General features: G+C 37.2%; 1 protein-coding gene across 1 annotated transcript in view; it reads right to left on the bottom strand.

Moving 5' to 3' along the window:
* Positions 1–9,319: 9,319 nt before the first annotated feature.
* LOC137640175 (endochitinase-like) overlaps positions 9,320–24,151 on the bottom strand; it is a 20,092-nt gene continuing 5,260 nt past the window's right edge. Inside the window, exons 2-10 of the mRNA XM_068372700.1 lie at positions 16,700–16,940; positions 15,863–16,028; positions 14,923–15,022; positions 14,232–14,354; positions 13,337–13,460; positions 12,645–12,839; positions 11,735–11,816; positions 11,040–11,482; positions 9,320–10,151 (exon numbers count right to left, since the gene is read on the bottom strand). Of these exons, the coding sequence (XP_068228801.1) occupies positions 10,032–10,151; positions 11,040–11,482; positions 11,735–11,816; positions 12,645–12,839; positions 13,337–13,460; positions 14,232–14,354; positions 14,923–15,022; positions 15,863–16,028; positions 16,700–16,939 (1,593 nt within the window). The 5' untranslated portion in view covers position 16,940 and the 3' untranslated portion in view covers positions 9,320–10,031. The remainder of the gene's footprint in view (positions 10,152–11,039; positions 11,483–11,734; positions 11,817–12,644; positions 12,840–13,336; positions 13,461–14,231; positions 14,355–14,922; positions 15,023–15,862; positions 16,029–16,699; positions 16,941–24,151) is intronic.

Here is a 24,151-nt window from a genome sequence, read left to right as displayed (position 1 = left end):
TTTCATTTGTATTTTTAGCTCTCTCTTAATAATACTGTAGCTATCCCTTAAATGTTCTCTCTTATGCCAAGTTTTCTTTATCAAAATATTAGGAAGACTATTTTAAATCTCTAAAATCTGTTGACAGAAGCGCACGCAATGCTCGTGACGTCACAGCGTAGATACGCACAGCGCTAAAGGTCCAGTCACACATGCATGTTTAGGCCAGCCGTATTATCACGTATCAAAAAGTGCACGTATAACGTCAGTACAACGCAGTTCGCTGGTTCGTGCAACGCAGTAATTGTGGAAACGTCCCAGCAACCTAGGACGTACCTTGCCGTATGAACGGTACCTCGTGGATACCTGGCGGTACGGCGAGGGCCACGTATATTGTGGGCAGCTCACAATATACGTGGGTCGTCACGTATCCGTGATTGTAATTGACTATACGTTGGGCGCACGGGAGGCCAACCTAGGGGCAACCGGAACATACGTGAACATACGTAATGTATAACGTCAGTGCTAAGGAAGCCCAACGCCATCTTCACGTATTGTGGCTGTTTCCCCGCCAAACACGCCAACCCACGCCACCGCCAGGTAGCGTTAAGGCAGCGGCGCGGCAACGTGGCTTCAGTGTGACAGAGAGAGCCGTACGGCTGGCCTAAACATGCATAAAAAAAAAACCCTAAAACACGAAGAAACAAAGGAGCTACCAAATATAGTAAAACCAGAGCAAGTGTGAAACTTCATCCCGATAATAACCATTCGATTTCGGTTATTATTATTATTATTATTATTATTATTATTATTATTATTAAATGCTAAGCTACAACCCTAGTTGGAAAAGCAGGATGCTATAAGCCCAGGGGCCCCAACAGGGAAAATAGCCCAGTGCGGAAAGGAAATAAGGAAAAATAAAATATTTTAAAAATAGTAGTTGGATGGTGAATGACTGTCAGGTACCGCCCAGCACCCTTTTTATACCTGGGAGTATAGAGGAGGCATGCCTGGCACCAACCTCGCGCTGATATACCTCTGACGAAAGTCTGACGTAGCTCTGATGTTGCTCTGACGTAGCTCTGACGTAGCTCTGACGTAGCTCTGACGGCACTTGACGTACCATCTACGTCACCATACCTAGTAAAGACGTTATGCTTGCGTGACCCTTCACGTACTACCTGGAAGTATGTCCATACAGTAGGTCCACATAACGTATGCACAACGTAAGTACAACGCACAACGGCTGCCACTCACGCACTACGTCACACTAACGCAGTACTAACGTCATACTGACGTTCGTAGGTGCAACGTAGGTGCAACGTTGTGCGGCACAATTCAATACCTGTGTGGGCGTGGTTAAAACGCACGTTTGGCCGCGTATGGGCATACGGGAGGACATACCGGGTGAGAACATGCATGTGTGACTGGACCTTAAGGCGTTATCCCGGCGTATGTTGGTGCTTTCCTTAAACTACGTGGGTCGAGATTAAATTCCTAAACTGAATTTTAATATAATTTCCAACACTGCTGAATAAATGCATCTTTTATTTCTCAATGCCAATTAAGGTTTGTTAATTTTAAGATGTATGCCCATCGCACCAACCCATTGCTAATTGATCATTAACTAATTATTTTTAGCAAGCCAGAATAGGTAGGATTGTTGTATATATAAACTTCCTTTGAGCAGCAAGATTTCTCTAAAGTATTTAGTACAAAATCCTGCCTCCTATGCACTCCTTGCAACAATATATTGCCTTGTCCAAAAGTCAAGATATGACACCTCAACTGGATTACCCTGCGCATCATGGCTGTCACTTGTTTGGAAAGGTGAAGCTAGGTGAGCCCTCTCGACCTTATGGTTGGCCCATTCGTCGAGGACTCGAGAAGCCGGCGTGACCGATTGACCGCCCTGGTCAGTGAACCTGTGCACCTCTGGCTCACCCCCACCCCCTCTTCCCAAAACTGAACTCACAGAGGAGTCCTACCGGTCGGAGAGATAGAGAAGAAGAAGAGCCCGGTATACCTTAATTACCAAAGTAAGAATTTTTGGGGTGAGCCATTCAAGAGTGCAAAGTGCCAAACTTGTGCAACATTCCAGTCAACAGGCAATTACGAGCAAAGGACTGTCTTCAAAGGAGTGCAGGTACTACAACAGTGGCCACTTAGTTATTCCCCCATTTTTAGTTTAGACTAATTTTAACTTGAGTAGGGAACCTGGCTTTTACACAATTTTGACTGTGTGCGGTGGGATTGTTTGTATATATTTTGGTTTTGATAAAATTTTTTGCTTTTGAGACTAGCACAGTCTCTGGGTCACATGGGCCACGTGTCCGACCCAATTTTGGTTATTGATTAATGCAAACCACGTGTCTAACTAACCATTTTTATTATTTTAAATTTCTTTTACTACATTCCTTTTTTTATACCATTTTGTGCTGTTAAGATGTCCGTTTCTTTTAATGTAAATTTGTGAAATAAATCAATATTAGGTTAATTAAACCTCCTTCGTATTTTTGCTCCCTCTTTTATTTCAATGTGCAAATTATGAATATTTGATCAAGGACAGAATACCCAATATTTGAAAGGAGTAAGCCTAAGTAAGTCTATAAGTGGTTTCAGCGAGGAACTTTGTATCAATATATCTGCTTTGAAGGTAAAGATCCATATCTTTAAACTTTTAAGCTTTACTTTACATCACTGTTCCCATTTTTGGTTTTGTCTCTAATTACATTAACGTAAGATACCTGTCCAGCATCTCACTGGGGTCACTGGGGACGGAGTTGGAACAGAGCCTAAGAGTGAGATGACTATAGACCTGACAAAGCTAGAGTAGGCCATAAATTACTTTTATTTTCACGTGTGGAGTTCTCCGGCCTCTGGACAGTAAAATTTCCCCCTTTTGTATCTAAGAGTGACGGTTAGTAAACTGTGGCAGTAAAGTTTTAACAGGGTGTTTGTGCCTCGAGTGTAAGTGCTCATTATCCTCCCCTGTTGATCTTTGTGTAACTGCTGTAGGGAGACTTTCCTGGACTAAGTTCCCACTCAAACATTTAAATAAAAAAAATTTCCACAGGTACATTGCAAATATTATTTGGTTAAACCAAAACCAGCTGATTTTTAGCAAGACCATGTTTTCCAAAATGAAAAAGAATATATTAATAACACATAATGAAATTTTTAACAACATTACCTTAGATTTTATCCAAGTTTAATTTCCATCAAGAAAAACAGCAAAAAATCTATATATTTGTCAAAATTTTGAATAATTTTTGTTTTTTGTTATAGTTTGAATTTGGCGCCAAATTCTCAAGGGAGATTGACGATTTTGACGAAATCGATGGGGAGTTAAAATAACTATTAACGATAATAATAGAATAATCAGAAATTGTCAACTTCTCTTGTAAACAATGGACACATTGCTTTTGATATACAAATATTTGCATATTTTTTTTGACAAAAATTATACAATTTTAAGTAATAAGTATATGTTAATTTGTCTGCAGTCTTGATGTATCAAGATACTATTAAAACTATATGAAAATAAATAGAATTAAAGAGTAGCTAGAAACTCAGGCTGTAATGCTTACCAAGTATATAACTATATTTTGATATTTAAGTTCTAGATATATAAAATTTGTCTTAATACTGAAATAATATAGATTTTATAAAATACCAATTATATATGCAGAAAATGGTTATATTACTGTACTTATTTGTGAAAAATTAAATCTTAAAGGTATTTTGCTAAATTTGTTTGGTAAAATCTGAAACAGAAGAATAATCGTTTACTCAATATAATAAAGAAAACTCCTTTAGCATTTCTCTTTTTATATTAGAATAAAAACAATTATTATGGACCGAAATACTCAAAATAATAATTTTTTTTCCTAATGATTTTATCTGCAATTTTCATCTTGATTTATTATGAAGGATAAAAGTTGAAATCTCTTGTTGCATAGATAAGCTTTAAGATCAAAATCTGCCAACAATATTTTTTTATAATTTAATTTATCTGGGTCACAAATACTAGGTCGGTTTGTTGTGAGCGATGAGACAAAAGTCTCCCACTATCACCAATCTGCAGTAGGCCAGCGTGGTGATTAAAACTGTCCAAACCTCAGACATGAATAAGGACATGTCTGAGGCCTTTGCCCTGCAGCGTACAGTATTAAAGTGGCGGCATTTGTTTATATATATATATATATATATATATATATATATATATATATATATATATATATATATATATATATATACACCATGGCACTTCCCCCAATTTTGGGGGGTAGCCGACATCAACAAAGAAACAAAAACAAAAAGGGGACCTCTACTCTCTACGTTCCTCCCAGCCTAACTCAACCGAGTTCAGCTGGTACTGCTAGGGTGTCACAGCCCACCCTCCCACATTATCCACCACAGATGAAGCTTCATAATGCTGAATCCCCTACTGCTGCTACCTCCGCGGTCATCTAAGGCATCGGAGGCAGCAGCAGGGCCTACCGGAACTGCGTCACAATCGCTCGGCATTCATTCCTATTTCTAGCACGCTCTCTTGCCTCGCTCACATCTATCCTCCTATCACCTAGAGCTTCCTTCACTCCATCCATCCACCCAAACCTTGGCCTTCCTCTAGTACTTCTCCAATCAACTCTTGCATTCATCACCTTCTTTAGCAGACATCCATTTTCCATTCTCTCAACATGGCCAAACCACCTCAACACATTCATATCCACTCTAGCTGCTAACTCATTTCTTACACCCGTTCTCACTCTCACCACTTCGTTCCTAACCCTATCTACTCGAGATACACCAGCCATACTCCTCAGACACTTCATCTCAAACACATTCAATTTCTGTCTCTCCATCACTTTCATTCCCCACAACTCCGATCCATACATCACAGTTGGTACAATCACTTTCTCATATAGAACTCTCTTTACATTCATGCCCAACCCTCTATTTTTTACTACTCCCTTAACTGCCGCCAACACTTTGCAACCTTCATTCACTCTCTGACGTACATCTGCTTCCACTCCACCATTTGCTGCAACAACAGACCCCAAGTACTTAAACTGATCCACCTCCTCAAGTAACTCTCCATTCAACATGACATTCAACCTTGCACCACCTTCCCTTCTCGTACATATCATAACCTTACTCTTACCCTCATTAACTCTCAACTTCCTTCTCTCACACACTCTTCCAAATTCTGTCACTAATCGTCCAAGCTTCTCTTCTGTGTCTGCAACCAGTACAGTATCATCCGCAAACAACAACTGATTTACCTCCCATTCATGGTCATTCTCGTCTACCAGTTTTAATCCTCGTCCAAGCACTCGAGCATTCACCTCTCTCACCACTCCATCAACATACAAGTTAAACAACCATGGCGACATCACACATCCCTGTCTCAGCCCCACTCTCACCGGAAACCAATCACTCACTTCATTTCCTATCCTAACACATGCTTTATTACCTTTGTAGAAACTTTTCACTGCTTGCAACAACCTTCCACCAACTCCATATAACCTCATCATATTCCACATTTCTTCCCTATCAACTCTATCATACGCTTTCTCCAGATCCATAAACGCAACATACACCTCCTTACCTTTTGTTAAATATTTCTCGCATATCTGCCTAACTGTAAAAATCTGATTCATACAACGCCTACCTCTTCTAAAACCACCCTGTATTTCTAAGATTGCATTCTCTGTTTTATCCTTAATCCTTTTAATCAATATTCTACCATACACTTTTCCAACTACGCTTAACAAACTAATACCTCTTGAATTACAACACTCATGCACATCTCCCTTACCCTTATATAGTGGTACAATACATGCACAAACCCAATCTACTGGTACCATTGACAACACAAAACACATATTAAACAATCTCACCAACCATTCAAGTACAGTCACACCCCCCTCCTTCAACATCTCAGCTCTCACACCATCCATACCAGATGCTTTTCCTACTCTCGTTTCATCTAGTGCTCTCCTCACTTCATCTATTGTAATCTCTCTCTCATTCTCATCTCCCATCACTGGCACCTCAACACCTGCAACAGCAATTATATCTGCCTCCCTATTATCCTCAACATTCAGTAAACTTTCAAAATATTCCGCCCATCTTTTCCTTGCCTCCTCTCCTTTTAACAACCTTCCATTTCCATCTTTCACTGTCTCTTCCATTCTTGAGCCAGCCTTCCTTACTCTCTTCACTTCTTTCCAAAACTTCTTCTTATTCTCTTCATATGACTGACCTAATCCCTGACCCCACCTCAGGTCAGCTGCCCTCTTTGCCTCACGTACCTTGCGCTTTACTTCCACATTTTTCTCTTTATATTTTTCATACTTCTCTATACTATTACTCTGCAGCCATTCTTCAAAAGCCCTCTTTTTCTCTTCCACTTTTACCTTCACTCCTTCATTCCACCATTCACTGCCCTTCCTCATGCTGCCTCCAACAACCTTCTTTCCACACACATCACTTGCAATCCCAACAAAATTTTCTTTTACTAACTTCCACTCCTCCACTAAATTGCCAGTTTCTCTTACTTTCACTTCGTCATATATCATTTTCAACCTTTCCTGATATTTACTTTTTACCCCCGGTTTTATTAGCTCTTCAACCCTCACTACCTCCCTTTTACATCCACCTACTCTATTCCCCCATTCTTTTGCTACAACTAATTTTCCTTCCACCAAAAAATGATCAGACATACCGTTAGCCATACCCCTAAACACGTGCACGTCTTTCAATCTTCCAAACATTCTTTTAGTTATCAACACATAATCCATTAATGCCCTTTCTACTACTCTTCCATTTGCCACTCTTACCCATGTATACTTATTTTTATCTTTCTTTTGAAAAAGCTATTACTTATCACCATCTCTTGCTCAACACACATATCTACCAGTCTCTCACCACTCTCATTTTCACCTGGTATGCCATACTTCCCAATGACACCTTCTACCTCTCCAGCGCCCACTCTAGCATTTAAGTCACCCATGATATATATATATATATATATATATATATACATATATATACATACGCACACATATATATGTATACATATATATATATATATATATACATATATATATATATATATATATATACACACACATATATATATATATATATATATATATATATGTATAACACACACACACACACACACATATATATATATATATGTGTGTGTGTATGTATATATATATAGACACATATATATATGTATATACACACACACACATATATATATATATATATATATATACATATATATATATGTATATATATATATATATATATATATATATATATATGCATGCATGTATATGTTGTATCCACGGAAGATAGAACAGCTTACAACAGTCAAAGATATTTACTTTATTTTCTTTCAACAGAATCATAATATTGCAGATCTGGGGATAAGCCAATATTTAAGTATGATGACAAAGGAAATCTTTATTTGTGTGAGACTGCAACCCCTACACCTTTGATATCAACCGAATGATATTTGTATGTGTGCAGATACAACTGGGTAAACTGAGTGGCTAGTGGCCTGGGAGTACTATGGCCCTACTGTACCCAAGCTAAGTGCTACACCACTCGCATTTGTGGGAGGAGGGGAGGAGGCTGTCGTGAGAGTCCAATATGAGATGAGAAAAATATGAATAAAGATAAAAATAATGAAAAAGAAAATGGAAGTAATAGCAAATCAATTAATATTTTTATCACTTAAAATCCATCCTTTATTTTGAGTGATATCTATAGTCTATTGATATTAGTATCTATTCATATTATCCCAAAAAACGAGTTTTTTGATTAATAAACCCAAATAGATTAGAAACGGCCAATGCTATCAAGAGCCCAGTCTAGAAAAAAAGAGGAGAGAAGAAACTGCCATTTTTGGAATTCAGTTCTGAATGATAGAATTCGGTCAAATTTTGTTTCCAGCGGACCAACCAACTCAAGTTCCCTCTGACTTTGCATTTCTTAGAAACAACACTGACGTCGGAAGAAGTTGCCACTATCAACCGATTAGTTAGTTAGTTTGAACAAAAAAAAAAAAAAAAAAAAAAAAAAAACCAGAAGTTGGTTGGTCTATTCCTTTAAAAAAAAAAAAAAACCTTTTCTGTTTCTGCTGCTCACGATGGCGCATTGCTCACATCACATGACAACTGTTCAGTACAACTAAATTCTATGAAAATGTGGGAAGAGTTGTTCGTAAGATTGAAGATGGGGAGACCATTGTCAAGCAGGAGATGACACTTCTGAAGACAGAGAACTTGAAATGGAATGCGTTGTGGACACGTTTTACCACAATTGTGCTGAATTTGGCACAAAGAGAGCACACACAGAAAAAAAAAATTTTCTTGCCTTCAAGTGGCAATTTTTGAAAAATGTCGAACTGATTGTAAAATATGATCCTTTAATGCAAGAGCACTTTACCCGTGTCGAAGTGACATCCAGCTACACCAGCTACTTTGACCACCGCAACAAGATAATTTCATTAAGCAATCATTTATTTTCTTTTCAATAACTCTATATTGCATTCCAGATATCAGCCATATTGAACAGTTGTCAGTTGTGATTTGGGTTGTGTCACTAGAGGAGATGCCCTATTCAAGGGAACATTTCATGGTTTTTTTTAGAGGCAGAGGAATCGACTGGGCCACATTCGACATCTCTGATTCTGAAGAAACTGGACGAGTTAAAAGTTCCTTTAATGGACTGCAGAGGACAATCATATAACAATGGAGCCAACATGAGGGAATCATTCTCTGACTTTGGTTAAGGGATTTCCTCGCCTTTCAGTAGAGTGGCTATCACAGAAATCGGAAAACCGGAAGCAAAGACAAATTCCCAAAGCTTAGAACGCTAGAACAAACACATTTTTAGCTACTATATCAGGTTAAAAGGTAAGATAACCAAATAAAAGATATACCAGCCCTTAAGTAGACAAGAACTATTAATATCAGCTATCTTGGAATGTATATGGGATGGCTATTATTTCTTGAAAAAAAAAATAAATAATAAGAGAAGGGTGGATGAAGGGGTACAAAAATGAGACTTCCAACTGGTCTCATCAAACAGTGGAAGAAGAGGAAGAGAAGAAAGAATAATGAACTAGAAGCAAAACAACGCTGATGAATAAAATCAAACATATTTCTGTTATTTGCGTATTGGAAACTACGCAGTAAAATAAATTTGTTACAAGTGTAATTTATTCATGAATTCTCTCTCCCATGTGAGTGTATAAGCTACCTCATACCTCACTAAAACAGTTGTTTAGGAAACTAAAATGACAGAAATTGCAAAAAAAAATTTTTATTCGTTTGAAACCATGCGTTTTTACTGTTCATGTAGAACAATCCTTTTGAAAGTGTCAGCAATAAATAAATAATAAATAATGAAGCAGAGTGAAGATATTTTCATGCGACATGGCCGAGACTCGAGTACAACCATAGCATTTCATTTCGTGAAATTTCATTTTGATTTCTCGCAAGTTCAAGCATAACTAACACTTAGTAATGCAAATACGTTTTAGCAGTTACATACGTTAGCTTCCAGATCTTTTGAGCAAGGATGCAGGCATCTATATCAAAATATTGAACAACATTAGAAGCACCAAGGAATATATATTGAATATTTCTTCATTGTGTCCTGGTGAGGTACTTACAGTAACCACCTCAGCTCAGTTATGCAGAGCTTGTCACACTTAAAAATAAAAACTATCATTAGAGCTAGATGATTCATGTAGAGCACATGAAAAAAATGTGAATTATTCAACTGAATATAAAAGCACCAACGATTACAAGTGACATGGCAGCTTCAAAACTACAAAGAGCAGCATGTCTACAGTATATTTGCTAGTAGTTTCTTATGTCGAAGCACAAGGTCTACTGTATATTTAAAAACCTACATTTTATTGTTACAAATGCTTCGTTTTTTCGACAAAATTGTGACAAGACCTGGAAAATCTTAAGAACTATATATCCAAAACTTTCTCTGTTTGATAACTGTAACTCTTAACTACAGTTGCTTCTGGTAACTGCACCCGGCCAGTTACAGATAGAAGATTCTTGGTCCCATATGGTTCCTTCTTTGCAGGAGAATTCGACGGGGTTTCCGTGGACGCACCAGTAATACTGTTTGGGAGAAAATACAGATTTATTAGTGGGTGCTCTCGCAGAGGTAATAGACTCTGCATTTAAAAACTGTTTTTTATGTAAATTAAGGGACTTTGAATAATAAAATTGTTGATGAGTTAAGTGCTTGGAACAAGGAATTAAGATAACGTGGTGAGATTTTCTAGGGTGATAAAAGAATAGTCTCGATGATTTAAGCAAGTATTGAGGCCTCATTTTCGTGAAAATAATAATAATAATAATAATAATAATAATAATAATAATAATAATAATAATAATAATAATAATAATAATAATAATAATAATAATAATAATAATTCGATGTTGGGATTACATGACATGAAAAACAAACTTCCATTTTTGTTTTTGTCACTAGTGTTATCTTTGCCTTCTCATATAGTCCAAAAATGATACTAGAATTTTGTATATTGCAATGAAAAAAAATCTATATGTGCCTTTGCTATTTATTATTATCGCACCACTTCACAAGAAGCAGCGTTTAGCACATAATACTACTGGTCAATAGTCACTGCATAGATTCCGGGAGAAATAAGACCTACCTCTGATGACGTCATAGCCAATCATGTTGTCTCCTGCGTTAACAGCAGTCACAACACATCCCATTTAAGTGATTGTAAGTTAGTATAGATTAAAATTGGTTAGGGGGTGGGGCTAATTTCACCCGGAATCTTTGAGGTGACTAGGGCATGTAATGATGTGACACCTTTAATCAATTTTCGTTTGTTATTGGTAGTTGCCACTGTAGAATGTCCTTTAGTCTTTCATTTACTTTTGTCTACGGTAACGCTAGTCCACAGGTGCTAAAGGAAGAGTTCGACAAGAGGCAATAGTAAACACAGATAAAGAATCTCAAAATCGTCTCTTTACCTTTGAACATTTCTCGTGAGGGTAATATAGTTGCTTGGTACAGTCGAATCTACCACCAGGGAAGGGAGATTCAGGATAAAATGGCGGAACAATGACTTCCTCTTTCTCTGGCTCGACGACAACAGGCTCAACTGGATTCTGGGGTTCAACTGTTGGTTCTTCTGTGACGGTTTCTTTTTTCACCATGGGGGTCGTGCTGGTAGGGTTCCATGGCTTCCACCACGTAACCTTGGGAGTGGTCGTTGTTGGGGGCGGTGTTGGGACAGTGTAGTCCTTCATGTAATCGTGGAGAACACCTATTAAGGGGTTGACCGCACCGCAAGTGCCATGGAAGTCGTCCATGTCTATAGCCCACGTCATGGCGCCACCGTAACCATTGCCGATGATGTACTCCATCTTGATTTTCAAACTCTCGACATCTTCGTAACCGACCCATTGGTCTCCTGAGGAAGCAAATAAAACAATAGAATGAATTGAGAAACAGAAAAGTCCCGTTAGATGGAAGATTATCGAAAAAATAGAATACACTAACAAACGGAAAAGTCCCGTGTGATGGAAGAATATTGAGAAGTCTTATTTAAAGAAGACAGCATAGTGTATTTTGACTTGAAAGGGCCATGATGATTGCAATACCAAACTTTATATCATTAAGAGTTAATGCTTTCCTATTTTGAAAGTTCGCTCGCTGTACGTACCACTGTATGTATAAGGGCACTTGCCGATGTCATCGAATTTCTTGGTCCATCCAGATGCTGGGTCACCCACTAGAGGACAGATCTAAACAGAAGATAAAACTCAGTTGAAAGATCACAAGATAAACAATGAATCGTTGAATGTCTTTCCTTAGCATCATTGTTGAATTTTACGTATAGTAACAGAATGCAGAGTAGCTGTTTAACAGTAGGACAATATTTTATCTAGATACATAACTTATAAAAAATATCATTCATATATGAAGAGGAGTCACTAATTTTTATCAATAGAGAACAACCAGAATTTTAAGTACATATTGTTTAAAGATCATATGCATTCGTAATAGATCAGGTCTACTGGAGAATAACCATATTTCTATATATATATATATATATATATATATATATATATATATATATATATATATATATATATATATATATTAATTGTAGAACATTCGTCATTTTCCAGAAGGGTGAATGGAAAACAACCATCATTCATAATGAATGAGGGATTATTGTAAGTTTTTATGAAGAAGGGTAATTAATAATCCTGTTTTTCATTTATAGAAGAAAACCTTTAATGTACTTTTATAACCTAATCATGGAAAAAATGTTTGGCCGTTACTATAAAGGAATGGCGTGTCAAAAGCGTAATCTCTTCCCGATGAAATAATTCTATCTAAATTTTAAAATAATAGAGATGAGAGAAACTTAAAAATACGCAATAGAAAATTTCTGTTCAGTAGACCTTACAATAGGTCGACGTACTAGGCGGTTTATACTTGGAGCAATACGGATTGCCGAATCAAATTCTGTAAAAAAAAAAAAAAAAAAAAAAAAAAAAGAAAAAAAAAAAAAAAAAAAAAAAAAAACACTTTATCCATTATCGGGTGAAAGAGATCACACTTACCTCGTAGTAGGCCATGAAGCCCTTGGCTCCTGTGTAAGGACCGGGATTTCCACCTCCCTCCCATTTTTTCACAGGGGCACGAAGTCCGTTGACATCCTTACTTCCCAGGGTGAACGTGCGACCGTAGAAGGGCACTCCGACGATTAGCTTGTCTTTCGGGCATCCCAGGTCAACCCAAAGTTTTAGGCCATCATGCTGGATGTGGAAAGAGACACAAAGAGGAATTAACAAAGAGACAGACACAAAATTGGGTTAATAAATGTACAAAAACAGTATGTAAAGTAAATACTAAAGTATCCATTCAAGAGTAGAGCCTAGACGAGTTGCCTACTTTAGTTAAATAGATCGGATAAGTGAAAATTAAACTAATCATCGGTGAAATGCTCCTTCATTTGCAATAATCAACATCCAGGTAAATTTTGTCTAACTGTATATTGACGGTTAAGCTTAGAAACATTAGCAATTGCCAGAATATTATTGCAGTTGATTGCTGATTTTCGAGCATTTGTTCCCCTCTCGAGTTAGTAAGTTTCTTCTCAAAATTTCCTAGTAAGATGGTGACATTAAACTATACATTCAGCCATTTCTCTCTCTCTCTCTCTCTCTCTCTCTCTCTCTCTCTCTCTCTCTCTCTCTCTCTCTCTCTCTCTCTCTCTCTCTCTCTCTCTCTCGACAGAAGGAAAGGAACTTACGACATTAAGTGTTTCGTAGGCCCACTGGTCAAACGGCCTTTTGTAGAGAGGTGAATGAACATCCGCGAATCCAGCCCAGTTTCCTCTCAGATCGTAGGTCATGACGTGGATGGCATCTAATTGACTGAAGGATAAAAGGATAATTAAAGAAATGAAGAGAGAAACAACCACCACTTGTGTCCATCAGGTTTAGATAAAGATAAGACAACCTGATGTCAAGTGGGCGAGAGAAAAGTATTCTTTTTTTTAATGATAAATTGCAACTCAAAAGGACATGGACGATTTAAATTGCTATTTTTGTGTTTTGTTAACCATCCAACTAATACTAGAAATAATTCATTTAGGTAGAAAAAACTATAAAAAGTTATGTTTTATATTCGATTGGTTCCTTGAAATATGAGATTTTAAGGTGACGTATGAGTTTTCAATGAGGCTTAATCCTGCTCATGGTGAAAGTCCAACTTAAAGACCAGGTGACCGTGCACATTGGTTATGTAAATGCTATGGTATCAAAAATTTTCATTCCTTTTTTAATCATCACATAATTCTAAATAGAAAAATAGGTCGAAGATGGGTGAGGATTGATGTTTTATTTGTGTATAGGAAAAATGTGATTACCCGTGACACGTAACAGTGTGAGTTCATAAGAAAGGCGAAATAAGTTTATGAAAAATGGCTAAGTTTATGAAAACTATGGGTCATAAAAACATGATTAATCTGAAATAGAATTCAGTAATGTGTACCAGTCAGTATATGAAATTTATATAAGTAAGTTGCTACGAGATAAGGATACATTCACGAAACTGGAATGGCTTCTCAAGAAGAGAGAGCGTATAATTCAGAAGTAAAAGCGAAGGACCTAAGACCAATCAGAAAGGAGCAGAGGACTACTTACTGGCATAGCTCCTGTACGTGGTATCCCTCCTGCAGTCGAAACTTGGCTACGGGTACAGCCATCGAAATCTCCCAGTTCTTGCCTTCCTTGTCGAATGCTGCCCGTAGTTCGTTTACGAAATCCCTGGAAGAACGAGAAATATTTAGTTAACAGTTTTTTGACATGTTTTGAAAGGTGCTGACGGTTATAAAAATGTTCTTGAGAGAGAGAGAGAGAGAGAGAGAGAGAGAGAGAGAGAGAGAGAGAGAGAGAGAGAGAGAGAGAGAGAGAGGAAGGTATTGGCGGTTATAAAAATGTTCTTCAGAGAGAGAGAGAGAGAGAGAGAGAGAGAGAGGTGTTGACGGTTATAAAAATGTTCTTGAGAGAGAGAGAGAGAGAGAGAGAGAGAGAGAGAGAGAGAGAGAGAGAGAGAGAGAAAATCTTGAATCGAGTACTTGTCCATCGTACATCGAAGGAAATATCCTATTAAACAGGACGTAAATCTACAACTATTCTTCGAATAGCAGATAGTTCCGGCAAATGAACAGTTATATGGAAGCAAATTGTGCTTTTTTGGAAACCAGCCATTTCCTGATAACACAGCTTATGTTTGCAATGCAGACGATTGTAAGGAATAGCTACATGTACAAGAGTGACCTCACCTAAAGTTATCTTTGTATTTAAGAGTTCAGCAGAGCCAATGTGATATTACCTGAAGGTGTCTTTGTCCTTGAAAGTACCGCCTCTATCAGCTGCACCAGGATATTCCCAATCGAGATCAAAACCGTCAAAGCCATATTTATGCATGTATTCTGAAAAAGGGAAATGGGCATAATTAGTAACAGGTCCAAAACTTCGTATAAATATATGAAAAATATAAAGTATCTAGGCTCGAGATAACGCTATAAATAAATATGACTCTAAACCATTCTTCTCCACTGAAGAGGTTAACTACTGCTATATAATTGTTCAGTGGCTACTTTCCTCTTGGTAAGGGTAGAAGAGACTCTTTAGTTATGGTAAGCTAGCAGCTCTTCCAGGAGGACACTCCAAAATCAAACCATTGTTTTCTAGTCTTGGGTAGTGCCATAGCCTCTGTACCATGATTTCCACTGTCTTGGGTTAGAGTTCTCTTGCTTGAGGGTACACTCAGGCACACTATTCTATCTTATTTCTCTTCATTTTGTTTTTTTAAGTTTTTATACTTTATGTATGAAATATCTAGTTCAATATTGTTACTTCTCCTAAACTATCTTATTTCAATTGTTCACTACTTCTCTCGTAATTTATCTACTTCCTTGTTTCCTTTCCTCACGAGACTATTTTTTCCTATTGGGGCCCTTGCGCTTAAAGCATCCTGCTTTTTCAACCACGGTTGGACTTGAGGACTACTTACTAGCATAGCTCCTGTACGTGGTGTCCCTCTTGCACAGCCAATAATAATAATAATAATAATAATAATAATAATAATAATAATAATAATAATAATAATAATAATAATACCGTGTAATCCAAAAGTTCTTAAACCGTAAGAAAAAGCAATTTTTTTTTTTTTTTTTTTTTTTTTTTTTTTTTTTTTTTTGCTGCTGCTAACAGCAAACCCCCCACGGCATAAGATGAGTACGGTGAGCAAGGTTTGGAGAAGTACTTACGCACAACGCTGTTGATTAAGGATGTCCTTCTTGCTGGCACTCCAGCCATCTGGGAGTATTTCTTTCCTCCTTCGCCCCAGCCACCGATGGCCAGCATTGTTTGCAGATGAGGCCATTTACTCCTGAGCGCTGTGAAGTTTTTGAAGCCATTCTGTTCTACGTCCACCTGTACAAGAGTTAGGGAGAGTATGACAAACGCTTTGCATTACATACTGAGAAATTACATTAATTTTGAGACAGACATTTTTTGCTTAAAAATATGAACCTGATTTAGAAAAAAAGAAAAATGACATCATAGGACTTAATTTATTAAGAAATGAGCCTTAATTTTCAAAGGATGCTTTTATTAAAATCTAATCATTGCTATTCAATAGTGCTAAAGATAATATAACGTGCAAAGTTTCTCCTTTTGCTAGAACGATCAATTTAATATTTTTCAAGAAATTTCTAATATTGGCAGAGTTGACTGAAACTAAAATCCAACTGTTTTTCAAAATTGATGTCATGTTTGTTCTGTAAGCAAATTGCACGAGCGTAGGTATATTAGTACCACGCAGATAAAAACTATTTCGGTGCCGGTTTCGTAGGTGGCCTACCTTTTTTATTCTGGTTTAGTATGTGGCCTACCTGGCTTGTTAGGTTAGGTTGGGTTGGGTTAGGTTAGCTTAGGCCACATACTAAAACAGATAGAATTTCGTAAGCCATATTCGAAAGGTAGGCCACATACTAAACCGGTACCACACTGTCTTTCAAGGACCCTCAAAGAGGTTATTTGTAAGAGCAGTATTTCTAAAGACGTCAACTAAACTTCAAAATCCTAACACAAGATATTCTCACCTCCGGATCCAGCACTAGGACTTCCCACGTCACGTTCGATACGCCGATGAAGGAATAGACAATGTGCGTGCATTTGTCCCCGGGGATGTCATCGATGGTGTATCTACCGAGTCCTTCGCGGTAAATGGCCCAGTTGGAGAAGTAACACACGATCCTGGCCTTCCGGTCTTTCATGACAGCTACGGTCACCGCAGCCGAGATGGCCAGAACTGCCAGACCCAACCATACCAGACGACCCATCCTGCAAAGGAGAGTTTCAAGGGTTATGACCTATTTGGGGGCATCTTATGAGGATATCAGTACCTGTTTGAATATAAGAGAGAGAGAGAGAGAGAGAGAGAGAGAGAGAGAGAGAGAGAGAGAGAGAGAGAGAGAGAGAGAGAGAGAGAGAGAGAGAGTTACAAGGATTTTGGATGTCTCAAATACTTTACAATCCATCCACGGAGACTACATTGGCCCTTGCGTAGAGTAAATTGATTTAACGTTTAGAGAGTTTTTATTGATCTTGTCTATCGTGTTCTTGAATTCGGAGAGAGAGAGAGAGAGAGAGAGAGAGAGAGAGAGAGAGAGAGAGAGAGAGAGAGTAGCAATATGCAAGCTGAAGCCATAATATTTTACTTGAATTATCTTTTATACTTATTTAGACAAAAAACTTAAGTTATGTATGCAATCATCTGTAGTGGCAAATCATCCCTAAGGACAATCGTGTCATGAGTCATTCTGTTTTGCAGATGACCGTCTGGCGTGATGTATGAGCCATTACGACCTAAAGAATGAGGTCAGATGTCAGGTGCGATGCTAAAATAGGCACTGCGTGCAAGACGCTAAGACAAATTGTCCATATTTCTTCCTGAAGGAATTAAAGGGAAACAAGATTATATTTCTAGAGGAATGTGGTCGAAATATATGTGAAAAAGAAAAAAAGTGAAATGGAAATTTTGTATATAAAAAATAGGATTGGTTTTCTTTGGAAAAAATGGGATTTTTTCTCGGAAAAATAGGATTTTTTACCGAGGAAAAATATACATTTTTCCTCGGAAAACAATAAAAAAATCCTCGAAAAAAAGGAGTTTTTCCTCAAAAAAAAAAAAGGATTTTTTTCCTCGAATAAATAGGATTTTTTCCTCGAAAACATAGGATTTTCCCCTCGGAAAAAAAGGATTTTTTTTCCTTCGGTAACACTGGGCAGGTTATCTTAATACTTTGTCTACTTTGAGTAGAAAAGCCATTCTACTCAAAAATCAATAAAACAAGATTTTAAAATACATTCTTTACTAGCTCAACATTATAGGCAGCCATAAATGTAGACAGACAGACCAGACAGACACAGACAGACACAGACAGGCGAAGCTATGCCGGTAACCGAGATCTGGTAGACAACATACGACCGCAGTGACACTAGTGTCATAGCACCGAGTGCCAAGTGGGGCAACAATTGCGAATCGACATGCGCCCGTGGAGTAGTAGTCATCCTGGCACAGGACGTCTTAGCTTTTTTCACTTCTTTTTTTTTTTAATGTTTCTGTTCTTAAAATGCCTTATTTTAATTGTTCATTACTTCTCCTAGAGTTTATTGATTTCTTTATTTCTTTTCCTCACTGGGCTATTTTGTCCTTGCTGGAGCCCTTGGGCTTATTTTACAGCTAGGGTTGTAGCTTAGCTAATAATAATAATAATAATAATAATAATAATAATAATAATAATAATAATAATAATTAGAGAGAGAGAGAGAGAGAGAGAGAGAGAGAGAGAGAGAGAGAGAGAGAGAGAGAGAGAGAGTCTTATATCAACATCAAATGGTAACAGTTGCCAGAATTATTTCTTTTTGATAACTGTTACAGAAAGAGAAAGAAGTGAGTGGGAATATAAGGAACCTGTGCTAATACAAGACTAAATTAATCGTATCGTCAAGAACGAATGTTATACAACTACTAGAATTACTTATTAACTAATTAATTTGAATAATTGAATAAGTGCATAACTCCTAAATGTTGCCTAAGAAAGGATGAATTATATGTACAGTAGAAGTCTACTCGTTCAACATTTACTTATTTATATTCACTATGAACAAAAGATCATACGAAAAGCATTGGTCGCAAATTATATCTTATCGTTTTGGCGGTTTTTAAGAGAATAAACATGTTTTAAATCCTATAATTTCTAGGTGAAACAATCGAGATTCCAATGTTATGTCTGACGTCACAATCATCGGCATGACTTTCAATCCATTCTCTTTCAAATGAATGCGACAAGTGAGCACTCAATTGCAGGAGATTATACCCTGAGATACTCTGTTTTATTTTAAATATTCATTACTTCTCTTGTAGTTTATCTATTTATTTGTTTCCTTTCCTCATTGGGATATTTTTCCCTGCTGGAGCCCTTGGGCTTATAGCATCCTGCTTTTCCAAAAAGGGTTGTAGCTTAGCTAGCAGTAATACCCGCGAGATACGATTCTGTCAGCTTCAATACTTACTGGCTATAATTAAGTAGAGCAAATTTACTAGAGAGAATTATTTCTGCTTTTATCTGATATACCTTAATGGGGCTTCATCTGGGACTGTCATTATATAATAATAATAATAATAATAATAATAATAATAATAATAATAATAATAATAATAATAATAATAATAATAATAATAATAATAATAATCTAATGTATCTTAATGGGGCGTCATCTGAAACTGTCATTAAGTAATAATGATAATAATGATAGTAATAATAATAATAATAATAATAATAATAATAATAATAATAATAACAATAATAATAATCATCATCATCATCATCTGATGTATCTTATTGGGGCGTCATCTGAGACTGTTATTAGATAATAATAATAATAATAATAATAATAATAATGATAATAATAATAATAATAATAATAATAATCTATTGTATATGAAACAGGAAATAACGAAAAGCATTATGAATGAAAATAAACCCTCCATAACCCATTAATAATTTCTTCAATGAACTGAACTGACAAAATTCGAATTTATTTCCAAGAAAATGATATATTAGAAATGTAAATTTAAAAAAAAAATGAATAGAATATAGAAACGGAAATAGTTAAACTAGTTTTTATTATGATATTCATCATTATCATCTCCTACGCCTATTGACACAAAGGGCCTCAAATTACTTATTAGGAAAGCCAATGTTGAGGGATGGTTAATAAGAAATGAACACATGAGCGTTGATAAAGAGAGAGAGAGAGAGAGAGAGAGAGAGAGAGAGAGAGAGAGAGAGAGAGAGAGAGAGAGAGGATCCGCCAGGCTTTGATCAGAGCGTTGATAGAAGAGAATAACAGGAAGGCCAGAACATTTTTCAGTTGTTAGCCAGAAGCTTAATATATCTGTACAATGAGGTGCACCACTTAAGAGAAAGAAAACTAAACTAATTGCAATGCTTACAATGCTCCGTGGTGAACTACGTTCTACATGGTCTGTTCGGGGAGGGAGGGAGGGTAGATGGTTTAAAGGTTTAAAGGCCGCTCATGAATGGCAGAGTAAAGGGACAGTGACATTGTCCTATCATACAGAGACTGATCATATTACATATGATCAGCGCCTAAGCCCCCTTTCCACCCAAGCTAGGACCAAGGAGAGGCAGGGAATGGCTGCTGATGACTCAGCAGATAGACCTATAGGCTCCCCCCAAAATCTCTATCCGTAGCTCACAAAGATGGTAAGGTTGCAGCGATCAAAGGAACTAACGAGACAGTAGGACTCGAACCCCAGTCTGGCAATCACCAGTCAGGGACGGTAGCTCCAGGCCACCACATCAGTAACAATAGATGAATTACAGAATTAACCCAAATGGATGAGGGTCTAGATGTCAAAAAAAAAAAAAAAAAAAAAAAAACGATACAACACTACAATAGAGTGTGCCAGATGAATTTGCAATGTGTTTAGTCTTTTCCCCAGCTGGGAAGTCCGACTTATGCTGAGATTTTACCTCGACCTCTCAAAGCTGATGTAGAGGGACGAGAATATCCCGCTAGTGGGTTCACCTACATTACCCAGTCAGGGCCCTCCCAGTTTTTAATCATAGCGTGGACTATATATTTTCATGTATTACTGACTACTCCAGCTGCCAGACACGACAGTTGACTTACAACCAGGTACATGATTTACTTCGTATGTTATCCAAGGTATACACAAGATCTACAAATATAGACTTTGAGTATACAGGAGTTTTGAGAAAACTCGTCATTCATAATCTTTTTCCACCACCTGCCTTGGGAACGAACGCTGATCCTTGGTGGTGTGAGCTTCAAGTTGTAGTATCGCACCATGAGAGAGAGAGAGAGAGAGAGAGAGAGAGAGAGAGAGAGAGAGAGAGAGATTAAAATCTTGAATCTCGAGTACTTGTCCATCGTACATCGAAGGAAATATGCTATCAAACAGGACGTAAATCTACTACATTTTTTCGATTAGCAGATAGTTCCGGCAAATAAAAAGTTATATGGAAGAGAGAGAGAGAGAGAGAGAGTAATAACTATAATCATTGTCTAATAGAATGCGTATTTTTTTTTCTCAGAATTTTAAAGACACCAAATACTAGACAGTACTGCCAGTAGGCCATTAAGAGAGATGTGAAGGAATAAGGGATAGCCAGAGGAGAGAACACAAAGACTTAGAGAAGGACCTTTATGGCAAGAAGGCAAAGAACTCAAGAGACCTGGTGCTGTTGCTGCCTCTGCTGATTCTGCTTCAGCATTCTTGGCAGCATGAAAAGTGGGACAGAGGGCGTTGCCCCAGGAGGTTTGGGTTAAGAGACTAAGTCGGACAGGTCTACTGCACCCGGTACCGTAACCCGAGGGTCATAGACCGTACGTGGAAGACTTGATACAGATCATTCACCGAAGATGCCGATTGGTCAAAAGTAGTTTTCTTCTTCTTAAGAATCTAAAGTAAGTTTCTACAAGAATAAGAAAAACTAAATTGATTTTTTTTCCATGACATAAGGATTAAACTTTCCATAATTTCCCATTTTATTTGCTTTCAATGATATAAGTTAGAAATTACTCAAGTAAATAGAAAAATGTTCGACGAAGCGTACTTGTCTTGACAGCGGAAACTATAATATGGTCTGTAAATTGCTAGTAAACATTGCGCATGTGCCACTGGTATCAAAATAAACAAAAGTGTAAGAAAAAAAATACAATTCTTTACAATATTCAATGTGAATCGAGTGTCTAAAATGATTAATCAAAGCTAAATAGATTTTCTAGTTTTTTCTTTTTCAATTTGACGGCACAAAATCGGAGCTTCACTCATTCTTAAGAAATCTGTCACATAACGACAGGTAGGGTCTCTCTCTCTCTCTCTCTCTCTCTCTCTCTCTCTCTCTCTCTCTCTCTCTCTCTCTCGTGTGTGACAGAGCCCTGCATGTGTACCTCTCTCTCTTGCATGTGAGAGAGAGAGAGAGAGAGAGAGAGAGAGAGAGAGAGAGAGAGAGAGAGAGAGAGAGTTGCATGTGTACCTGATTAATTCTATTTTCTTTATGGTGAGTCTTATCTAGAAACTTGCACGAGTGTACAAAGTGGGTGAAGGGTTGCAATCGATTACCCTACTATCACAATGCATGTCCTTATGGCCTATGACTAAAAAGGCAGATGATGCTAATTATACACAAAAGGTAAGATTGAAAAATTAAAAGATGAAATCTTATGTATTGCGAGGTCGAAGAATTTATAAAGATTAGATGAGGTGCATACCGAGTAGTTTTGGAGCAATAATAGGAAGCGATCAACCAGAGAAATGAATGAGTAGGCCTAGGGCCTATTCACATTAGCAAAATTTGATAATATGATGTGAGTTTGTAGTTATTAATATTATTATCATTACTTGCTGAGCTATAAACCTAGTTGGAAAAGCAGAATGCTATAAGCCCGAGGGCTCCAATAAGGAAAAAAGCAGTGAGGAAAGGAACTAGGAATTTACAAGAAAAGTAATTAACAATTGAAATAGAATATTCTAAGAACAGCAACAGGATTGAAATAAATATTTCATATATAAACTATAAAAATAGAAAAATAAAACAAGAGGAAGAGGAATAAGATAGAATAGTGTGCTCGCCCGAGTATACCCTCAAGCAAGAGAACTCTATCCCAAGACAGTGAAAGACCATAGTACAGAGGCTACGGCACTGTCCAAGACCAGAGAACAATGGTTTAATTTTGGAGTGTCCTTCTCCTAGAAGAGCTTCTTACCATAGCTCAAGAGATTCTTCTACCCTTACCAAGAGTAAAGTAGCCACTGAACAATTACATTGCAGTAGTTAACCCCTTGAGCGAGGAGGAATTGTTTGGTAATCTCAGTTTTGTCAGGTGTATGAGGACAGGGGAGAATATGTAAAGAATAGGCCAGACTATTCGGCGTATGTGTAGGCAAAGGGAAAATGAACCGTAAGAGAAAAGGATCCAATGTAGAAAAGAAGATGACGAGCTTAGAAGAATGAAAAGATAAAGAATAAGAAAAGATAGAAGCCACGACAGGAAGAAGGAAGAAAAAAAAAAAGAAGTGTATTGACCAGGAAGGACCGAGCAGAAGAAGCAGAAGACTCTACCCAGAAGCGCCGGAGCCGAGTAAAAAGAGTCGGTCAAGTAGAACCTGTTCCAGTGCAGAGTCACCGCATCAGGTCGGTAAACATGACCGTTAGCAAATATGGAACGTCGTAATAACTGAACCCTCGTAGATCTGTCGCGAGTAGGTTCATTAACCCAAAGAGTTTTGAATATATGCACGTATCACGTACATGCGTCTTACCGGTTGAATAATAATGATAATAATTCAAGCCGTGCATTGCTCCTTTAAACGTTAACTTTTATTTCTCTATGTGGAAAATTTTTATATACAAATTACTTTTTTTACAAGAATGAATTACAACCTGCAAGTTACTGAATAGGTTTTCATGCTGTTATATTATTTGCAGACGTATTAAATGGAAATCAGAGGTGTTAGCATAAAAAAGCTAACATCTCCCATTTGTTTTGACAAATCACAATTCTGTCGAGTGGATTTATTCTTATATATACATACAGAAATAATAACATTCCTTTACATACGTGCATACAAACAAACACATACACATACACACACACACACACACACACACACACACACACATATATATATATATATATATATATATATATATATATATATATATATATATTCGCATGAGAGAGAGAGAGAGAGAGAGAGAGAGAGAGAGAGAGAGAGAGAGAGAGAGAGAGAGGGGGGGGGGGGTGCCGGTCAGGATTGCCTTATTTAGATGTTGAGTTCATTCTGCATCTAGATTAAGCGAAGGTTGCATAGAAAAGTCTGATCAACTCTGTAACAGGTTTAATTAAAGAGCACATTTGATGTGTGTACCATTTCGAATTTATTGCATATATTCAACATCAGAAAAACATTGTAATGAAACTTATTCTTATAT

Source organism: Palaemon carinicauda, chromosome 4 (genome assembly GCF_036898095.1).
Source record: "Palaemon carinicauda isolate YSFRI2023 chromosome 4, ASM3689809v2, whole genome shotgun sequence".
NCBI classification, from domain to species: domain Eukaryota; kingdom Metazoa; phylum Arthropoda; class Malacostraca; order Decapoda; family Palaemonidae; genus Palaemon; species Palaemon carinicauda.
The sequence above is the reverse complement of the archived record's forward strand: the minus strand, read 5'-3'. Positions and strand labels throughout refer to the sequence as shown.